The 9,640-nt window shown below is 48.4% G+C and overlaps 1 protein-coding gene across 2 annotated transcripts in view; it reads left to right on the top strand.

The window, feature by feature from the left end:
- Positions 1–9,640, top strand: part of PKD2L1 (polycystin 2 like 1, transient receptor potential cation channel) — a 45,116-nt gene that overhangs the window by 34,016 nt on the left and 1,460 nt on the right. For both annotated transcript variants that reach the window (XM_032281301.1, XM_032281302.1), the window contains exons 4-14: positions 442–695; positions 1,693–1,917; positions 2,088–2,316; positions 3,297–3,467; positions 4,418–4,599; positions 4,884–5,004; positions 6,039–6,137; positions 6,336–6,457; positions 8,018–8,144; positions 8,947–9,065; positions 9,329–9,452. In XM_032281301.1, the coding sequence (XP_032137192.1) occupies positions 442–695; positions 1,693–1,917; positions 2,088–2,316; positions 3,297–3,467; positions 4,418–4,599; positions 4,884–5,004; positions 6,039–6,137; positions 6,336–6,457; positions 8,018–8,144; positions 8,947–9,065; positions 9,329–9,452 (1,773 nt within the window). The remainder of the gene's footprint in view (positions 1–441; positions 696–1,692; positions 1,918–2,087; positions 2,317–3,296; positions 3,468–4,417; positions 4,600–4,883; positions 5,005–6,038; positions 6,138–6,335; positions 6,458–8,017; positions 8,145–8,946; positions 9,066–9,328; positions 9,453–9,640) is intronic.

The following is a 9,640-nucleotide window of genomic DNA, read 5'->3' as shown; positions in this document are numbered from 1 at the left end:
AAAAAAAAAGCAGGCCAGGCTCAGTGGCTCACACTTGTAATCCCAGTGCTTTGGGAGGCCGAGGTGGGCAAATCACCTGAGGTCAGGAGTTTAAGACCAGCCTGGGCAACACGGTGAAACCCCATCTCTACTAAAAACACAAAAATACAAAAATTAGCCAGGCATAGTGATACACACCTGAAATCCCAGCTACTCAGGAGGCTGAGGCACAATAATCACTTGAACCTGGGAGGCAGAGGTTGCATTGAGCCGAAATTGTGCCACTGCATTCCAGCCTGGGTGACAGGGTGAGATTCTGTCCCCAAAATATTAAAAAAATAATAATTTTTTAAAAAGCAGACTGGAGACAAGCTGGGGAGTCAGAGGATGAGGGCAAAGGTCCTCCTAAGGGTAGGGGGCCAGGAGGAGGCTGGGTCAGGTTCGAGCCAGCTTGTGGTTCAGTTTGCCCAGGGCCCACTACTGGACAGTTTATATTGGACCAAATGGTACAACAACCAGAGCTTGGGCCATGGCTCCCACTCCTTCATCTACTATGAGAACCTGCTGCTGGGGGTCCCGAGGCTGCGACAGCTGAAGGTCCGCAATGACTCCTGTGTGGTGCATGAAGACTTCCGGGAGGACATTCTGAGCTGCTATGATGTCTACTCTCCAGACAAAGAAGAACAACTCCCCTTTGGGCCCCTCAATGGCACAGCGTGAGTGAGCCTGTCCTACCAATATCACAGGGCTTGCCCCTCTAAAGTTGATAACATTCCAAGGTGTGGGAACCACTTCCACTGAGGCTTAAAGAGCCCTGAGAACACTTTAGGGGACTTTAGGGGCCATGTCCCTGAGTCCCAGCTATGACTGTTTGGGGATCTTGGTCTGTGTCACTCAGGAACAGAGAAGGTCGGTTAGCAAACACAACCATAGCCTCCGGACTTGTTCCCACAAGAGGTCATAGTCACACTTGTCCTACCTTGCGTATAGTCCTTCCAGAGAAAGCTTCCTTTCCTGCCTAGAAGTTGGTTAGCGGTATAGAGAATGGGTGAAATTGAAGAGCTCAACCCTTGAGATTGATACGTGGAGCAGCAAGGGGTCAAGGATGGATGACGAATTAGGGAAGAAGGGGAAAAGGGTGGACAGGACAGGACAGAAAGGGGAGGAAATAATCACCCAGGATAGAAGGTTTAGTGGATAGAATGGAGAAACATGAGGTGAAGGAGCCTGAGGTGCAATCACAGAGCTGGAAGGATTTTTAAATTCTGGTCCAGGTGCTTCCCTCAGGGGGATTATTCAGGTTGGCCCAAAAGTGGGGTTTAGCTTTGTCATCCAAATTGTTGAGTGACATAGTGAAAAATCAGATTCACATTTGAGTTTCAGTTCTGTCATTTATAGCTCGATTATCTCAGAAATCTCTTTCACAGTTTCCTCTTCTGCAAAATGTGGGTAATATTCACCATCTCTTCTCAAATGGTTGTTAGTCAAACAGAATAGTAGACAATACATTTGGAAATCAGGTCAGTCAGAGATCAGACTGAGTCAAAGGGTCAGGCTGAGTTAATGGGTTACACACACACACACACACACACACACACACACACACACACACACACACTATGTAAACCTTTAAAGCCCAGACAATGATAAAGCATTGTCATTGCCGTGGGAGATGAACTTTTGGGCTGGCTCAGCTGGCATTTTCTGTGGCAGGTGGACATACCACTCGCAGGATGAGCTGGGGGGCTCCTCCCACTGGGGCAGGCTCACAAGCTACAGCGGAGGTGGCTACTACCTGGACCTTCCAGGATCCCGACAGGCCAGTGCAGAAGCTCTCCGGGATCTTCAGGAGGGGCTGTGGCTGGACAGGGGCACTCGGGTGGTGTTCATCGACTTCTCAGTCTACAATGCCAACATCAATCTTTTCTGTGTTCTGAGGTCAGCCCCCTTTCCCTACTTCGTCCCTCTGTCCATGGCTCCTGGTTCCAATCTCTCGTGAATAAGACCCTTGCTTAAACTCATACCCTGTGATGGGGGTGGAGAGGAGAGGAAGTGGGAGGAGTTGTCCCAGCCCAGGCTCCACTAGACATCTCCCTCTCACCCCATAGGCTGGTGGTGGAGTTTCCAGCTACAGGAGGTGCCATCCCATCCTGGCAAATCCGCACTGTCAAGCTGATCCGCTATGTCAGCAACTGGGACTTCTTTATCGTTGGCTGTGAGGTCGTCTTCTGCGTCTTCATCTTCTACTATGTGGTGGAAGAGATCCTGGAGCTCCACATTCATCGGCTTCACTACCTCAGAAGCATCTGGAACATCCTGGACCTGGTGGTCATCTTGGTGAGGGACAGATATCTTGGACTTGGGGCATTCTGGGAGGAGGAGGAGGATCCACCCTGATAGGGCCTCCAAGTTCTTCCTTTTGGAGCCCTAAGCCCTCCTTCTGACTTTCAGTCCAATCACCGTTTAGCAGCTCCCTAAGTGAAAGGGAGATATTCTCCTCTCTCAGCCCTTGGGAACCCTGTCTCTCACACCTCCTCTCCTCCTCACCTGTCATCTGAGCCCTGCTCTTTTAAAAAAAAAAAATGTACTGGCTAGGCACAGTGGCTCATACCTGTAATCCCAGCACTTTGGGAGACCGAGGCGGGCAGATCACCTGAGGTTGGGAGTTCAAGACCAGCCTGACCAACATGGAGAAAGCTGGTCTCTACTAAAAATACGAAATTAGCCAGGCATGGTAGTACATGCCAGTAATTCCAGCTATTTGGGAAGCTGAGGCAGGAGAATCGCTTGAACCTGGGAGGTGGAGGTTGAGGTGAGCCAAGATCTTGCCATTACACTCCAGCCAGGACAACAAGAGCAAAACTCCATCTCAAAAAAAAAAAAAAAAAAGTACTGTATTCTGTTCATCTCTTGTCTTTTTTTGTCTTTATGACCTGTTGTGTGGAAAGATTTGCCTTTCATTTTCTCTTCAAATATTCTGCTCCATCATCATCATCTCCCTCTTATTAACAGGACCAAAGCTGGAAGTGGTGGGAATGGAAGGAAATGACTGGTTCCAGTTCCCTATGGCCCTTTACAATCTATATATTAATATTTACCACTAGCCCCAAAGCCTTCTCTCGGGCTTTAGAACACTTAAGATGCTCCCCAGTCATCCTACCCAGTTCCATTTGAACCTGAGACAGTGAACGACTCAGCAGGGAAGGATTTTTTTCCCACCTGTCTTACCTACCCTGGCTCTCCCTTGGGACTTTATCTTGGAACTTCCCTTGAGATCCCCTTGCCTTCTCTGACACCCCCATCACCCTGTGTGACAGCTCTCCATTGTGGCTGTGGGCTTCCACATATTCCGAACGCTCGAGGTGAATCGGCTGATGGGAAAGCTCCTGCAGCAGCCAAACACGTATGCAGACTTTGAGTTCCTCGCCTTCTGGCAGACACAGTACAACAACATGAATGCTGTCAACCTCTTCTTCGCCTGGATCAAGGTACCTGGGACTCCCCGCACCCAGCTTTGCTTCAAGGTGCTCGTTCTCCCTTCTTTTTCTTCTTCTTCTTTTCTTTTTTTTATTTGAGGAGTCTCCCACGCTGGAGTGTGCAGTGGCGTGATCTCAGCTCACTGCAACCTCCACCTCCTGGGTTCAAGTAATTCTTCTGCCTCAGCTTCCTGAGTAGCTGGGACTATAGGTGCTCAACACTATGCCCAGTTAATTTTTGTATTTTTAGTAGAGATGGGGTTTTACCATGTTGGCCAGGCTGGTCTCAAACTCCTGACCTCAAGTGATCCGCCCACCTCAGCCTCTCAAAGTGCTGGGATTACAGGCATGAGCCACCGAACCCGTCTATTTTTTTAAGAGGAGGTCTCAATCACCATGGCTGGAGTACAATGGCACGATCTCAGCTCACTGCAACCTCTGCCTCTCAGGTTCAAGCAATTCTCCTGCCTCAGCCTCCTGAGTAGCTGGGATCACAGGCATGCGCCACCACACCTGGCTAATCTTTTGTATTTTTGATAAAGATGGGTTTTCACCATGTTGGCAAGGCTGGTCTTGAACTCCTGACTTCAAGCAATCCACCCACCTTGGACTCCGAAAGTACTGGGATTACAGGAGTAAGCCACCATGTCTGGCTTTTTTTTTTTTTTTTTTTTTTTTCTTACTCTGTTGCCTAGACGGGAGTGCAGCGATGTAATCTCAGCTCACTGCAACCTCTGCCTCCCAGGTTCAAGTTATTCTTATGCCTCAGCCTCCCAAGTAGCTGGAATTACAGGCGCGTGCCACCACACCTGGCTAATTTTTATATCATTCTCCCTTCTTCAATATATGTCTCATTTTCTTTGGCTTGGCAACTCCTGTGGCCTTCATAGGCCCTTGGTGTGGACTTTTCAATGCTTTTCCCTTTTCCTTCTTCATCCCTTGGTTCAACATGGCCCTTCCAGATATTCAAGTATATCAGCTTCAACAAAACCATGACCCAGCTCTCCTCCACGCTGGCCCGCTGTGCCAAGGACATCCTGGGCTTCGCCGTCATGTTCTTCATTGTTTTCTTCGCCTATGCCCAACTCGGCTACCTGCTTTTCGGGACCCAAGTGGAAAACTTTAGCACTTTCATCAAGTGCATGTGTGTGTCCTGTCCCCTTCATTCCTCCCTGGCCCCCACCCTCCAGCTCCATGGATGTATGTATCCTTGGAGAAGATGGGTACATGCATGTGGGTGCGTCTGCATTTCAAGTATCTGTGTGAGAGTCTCCAGAAGCCCTGCTGTGTGTGCTCAAATAATCTATGTGCCCTGCCCTGTCTCCATCAGATCGGGGTGGATGTGTGGCAAGGGGTCTGTCTGTGGTTAGGAAAGCGGGATGGGGGTGTTTATGAGGCTCTGGGTGAATCCCAGACCCGGTCTCTCAGTTTTACTCAGTTCCGCATAATCCTCGGGGACTTTGACTACAATGCTATCGACAATGCCAACCGCATCCTGGGACCTGCCTACTTTGTCACCTATGTCTTCTTCGTCTTCTTTGTGCTCCTGGTGAGGTTCTCTCTGAGGGGTGGGGATGTAGAGAGCCTGCAGGGTGGAGTTTTGGTCCCAGTATGTCCCTCACTCAGGACTGACAAGTTTCTCAAATCAGGGATGGAGAGTGGGTGGGGGCATATGTCTGCATCTTCTGAGCGCTGGTTACTGTAGTATAGCCAGCATGGTCAGTTTGCAGGTTTGCAGAGTACAAGGGAACCTGCAGACTCCCTCAGTAAAATCAAACCCTCATTCTCCAAGGATGGAAATGGGGAGAAAAGTGCCTCATGAGGAGCATTCGCTGCATCTGGAAGCTTCTATGACTGTCCTCCAAGACTCCCCTTCCTCTGGGGATCTCATGCTGATTTCTACTGCCACTACTTGGTAGCTCTCTCTCCCTGCCAACCATGAAAAATCTGGATTTTATTTATTTATTTACTTATATATTTTAGACAGAGTCTCACTCTGTCACCCAGGCAGGAGTGCAGTGGTGCAATCTCAGCTCACTGCAACCTCCCCCTCCTGAGCTCAAAGTATCCTCCTACCTCAGCTTCCTGAGTAGATAGGACCACTGGCATGGTCAGGAGCCACCACACCCAGCTAATTTTTGTATTTTTGAAGAGACAGGGTTTTGCTATGTTGCCCAGGTTGAGCTTGAACTCCTGGACTCAAGCAATCTGCCTGCCTCAGATCCCAAAGATTACAGGTGTAGGCCACTGTGCCCTGCTCTTGGATTTAATACTCACTAACAAGACCAGCAATTTTCTTTATTTGATCAATGGATGGAGATGCAGATATGGATTGGGGGATAGATGGTAAAGAGAACACAATTGGACTCTTACCCTGAAAAGCTTCTAGTTTCAATGATTGGTGGGCCTTTATATTGGGTGGGCTCTGGGGACCTTGAGAAGCAGGAATTAGTGGGATGCAGAGCTGGGAATGAGATCACTGGCCCCTCTGGAACATGTGTCTTGGACATTAGTGGGGTCAGTGGGCTCAATCCTTCCAGTGGGTCTGGGGGTGAGGATCCAGGTCCCCACTTTATTCTCCAGAACATGTTCCTGGCCATCATCAATGACACATATTCAGAGGTCAAGGAGGAGCTGGCTGGACAGAAGGATGAGCTACAACTTTCTGACCTCCTGAAACAGGTGACTGCTCAGTCTCCTTGAGCTGCACATTTGCATCAGTGCCCCAATCTAAGGCTCTGTGTCCTGGTCTGTTCCTGACTGGTTGAGGTGCCTATGCCCTTCTGTGCCTTCAATTTATCCTTGGAAGCCTGGGTGGGGCTGGGGGCCAGGGATGAGTGAGCAGCCTGTGAGAACTTGTCTGTTCCCTTTCTCTTTCAGGGCTACAACAAGACCCTACTAAGACTGCGTCTGAGGAAGGAGAGGGTTTCAGATGTGCAGAAGGTCCTGCAGGGTGGAGAGCAGGAAATCCAGTTTGAGGATTTCACCAGCACCTTAAGGGAGTAAGCAGCCAGACACCCAACCTTCTCTAATACCAGTCTCTAAGCCTTTGACCCTCAACCATACTTCATTTGCCTATAAGCCTTTGGTCTTAGTTTAGGGGCCTCTGATCTTGACTTGCAGGCTTCTGATCTTTGCCTGTAGGTCTTTGCTCCTGACCTTCAGAACTGTGCCCTTGGTTTAAAGGTCTCTGACAGTGGTCTATAACATCCTGGATCTTATTGAATGACTCTTAGGAACCAATGTAATAATTCCCGAATCATTGAATGCACACCCCACTCCCACAAAACTCTGATTTTTGTTCTTTGCTTCCCCACAAACATTTATCTGTTCCTTTAACCATTCACTCCCTGATTCCCAAACATATTAATACACATTGAACAAATACATTGTGAGCACCAGCTGTGGTGCTCACAATGTATTTGTTCAATGTGTATTAATATGTTGTCTATTACTCAGTACCAGGCACTGAGTAATAGACAACATTTTTTCTTTTGAGACAGAGTCTTGCCTGTTGCCTAGGCTAGAGTGCAGTGGTACAATCTCAGCTCGCTGCAACCTCAGCTTCCCCGGGTCAAGCGATTCTCATGCCTCAGCTTCCTGAGTAGCTGGGACTACAGTCATGTGCCACCACGCCCAGCTAATGTTTGTATTTTTAGTAAAGATGTGATTTTTCCATGTTGGCCAGGCTGGTCTCAAATTCCTGACCTCAAGTGATCTACTCGCCTCAGCAACCCAAAGTGCTGGGATCAGGAGACAATATAATTAAATGAGACAAAGTCTTTCTTTTCTAAGAGCTCATAGACCTATAAGCAAATAAACTGAATCACAGAATAAACTCAACAGAAGTGACTAGGAGTAGAGGGTGATTAATTCTATCTCTGAGCTTAAGAGAAGGCTTCTTGGGAGAGGTAATGTCTAAATAGGGTATTGGAGGATGAATTGCTTACAAGTGGACAAGCAGAGGAAAGTTGTTCCAAGAAGAGATAAAAGCACATACAAAGGCATAGAGGTCTGAAACCAAGCACCATACACAGGAGGAATAAGTAGTTAAGCATCGCTAAGGTATTAAATAAAAGGGTGGGGGTGGGGGTGGTCATAGCAGGAGATGAGGTCAGAGAAACAGGCAAGGGCCGCACTGGGAAAGGCCACACTACCACTCTGTCCAAAGAATAGGGTACCAGAAGGGATTTCAAGAAGGGACATATTTAGACCTGCATATTAGAAAGGTTAATTACTCTAGTTGTGTTATGGAGGATGGATTTCAGGGATAGGGAGTGAAGGGGAAGCTGGGGGATAGCAGGTTATTTAGAGGCAAATAGATTTTGCAATAATCCCTGTAGGAGGTCATGAGGCCATAAACTTAGTGAGCAGGAGTCAGGAAAGGAAGAAGAAATAGAACCAAGTGTTTTATTGGGAGTAAGATTGCTAGACTTTGGAGAAACTTCTTTCCCAGAAAGCAGAACTTTTGCCAGAGTCAAGCAAAAGAGTGAGGAAGTCCATAATTGAGAGGTCACAGCCACAGCTGGGCAGAAATCATTTCATCATCCTGTTTTCCTCAGACTGGGACACGCAGAGCATGAAATCACTGAGCTCACGGCCACCTTCACCAAGTTTGACAGAGATGGGAATCGTATTCTGGATGAGAAGGAACAGGAACAAATGCGACAGGACCTGGAGGAAGAGAGGGTGAGCCGGGCTGATGGGTGGAGAGGCAGTGTAAGGAAATAGGTCACCTTCCCCTTCCCCCTTCCCCCTTTCCCCAACACATCTAGAACACAAACCCAACCTGAAAACTCTCCCATAGACAGATGGTAAAGAACTCTCTAGAATCGTAGTTCTCAAACTGCTGCATGTTAGAATACCCTGGGGGGGCCTTTAAAAATCTTCATACTCAGGATACACGCTCTAGACCAATTAAACCACAGTCTCTGGTATGAGGCCAGACATCAGTACTTTTTAAAACTCCCTAGGTGATTCCAATATATAGCCTAGGTTGAGAACCATGCTCTAAAACACAGGCTTAGGGAAAAATGACCCATTGCCTAAGAATCCCTGATAATTCCCTCGGAGGATTTGCCCTCTCCTGGGAATTTTCAAACTCGGGTTCCTGGCTGTCACTACTCTACCTGCTCCATCCCTATCCAGTGTAGACCAAAAAAAGTCAAAGACAGGGTGACAACAGCCTAGAAAGTGCCAAGAACGCTGGTAGTGTTCCTCCTCTGCTAAAATGAGTTGGCATCTAGTGAACACCTCATCCATCAAGGCTTCAAGGATCTTGTGTTTTCTTTGAGAGGTGACTCTCCTCTGGAGGTTGGTTCAGCACCACCACCCTGGCCCTATTGTCTCCAGAGTCTGGGAGGGAAGGGGAATAGCAAGAACTAGAACCCGAGGCTTGGTTCTGAGATCCTGGTAAAGCGGGGTGATAGAACAGGAGCTGATGGCTTCCCAGAGTTATCTCCTCTCCTCTAACGTCTGACTTCCTGAGCAGGTGGCCCTCAACACTGAGATTGAGAACCTAGGCCGATCCATTGTGAGCAGCCCACAAGGCGAGTTGGGCGCAGAGGCTGCCAGAGCAGGAGGCTGGATTTCAGAAGAAGAATTCTACATGTACGTGCAGCCAAGAAGGGCTGGCTCAAGGCTGACAACACTTCTATTATGATATCCTATCTTGTACTTTTTCCCACAACTTTCCAATTCTCTGTCCTACCCCAAGGAGAACCTCTGCTCCCCTTTAATTCTGCCTACAAGGCTGGGTCTTCTCTTCTTTGTTCCAATCCAGACACATGCCCTTCTGTGAACCGTGCCTCTTTAGATGCCCAGCCTCCAAACACGTATTTCTGCTCTATTCGTCTCTCTCAAACCCTACACAGGCTCACAAGGAGAGTTCTGCAGCTGGAGACTGTCCTGGAAGGAGTCGTGTCCCAGGTTGATGCTGTAGGCTCCAAGCTGAAAATGCTGGAGAGGAAGGGGTGGCTGGCTCCCTCTCCAGGCGTGGTGAGTGGCCCTTCACCTGGTCCTCCTAGTTCCTCATCAGCTGAACTCTGCTGTCTTTTCCACTCAGTGGGTGGCGCAAGAACATTTTTGAAAGCCCTGTGTTTTTAGGCTCCTGGGGAAACAAGTTCACAGCTGTCAATTTATCAGCAGAGATGGGTCATGGAGATAAGGCCTGGAAGTTGCTTGCC

The sequence above is a fragment of the Sapajus apella genome, unplaced genomic scaffold, assembly GCF_009761245.1.
Source record: "Sapajus apella isolate SASKATOON/1434 unplaced genomic scaffold, GSC_monkey_1.0 scaffold13, whole genome shotgun sequence".
In the NCBI taxonomy this organism is placed as follows: domain Eukaryota; kingdom Metazoa; phylum Chordata; class Mammalia; order Primates; family Cebidae; genus Sapajus; species Sapajus apella.
The sequence above is the reverse complement of the archived record's forward strand: the minus strand, read 5'-3'. Positions and strand labels throughout refer to the sequence as shown.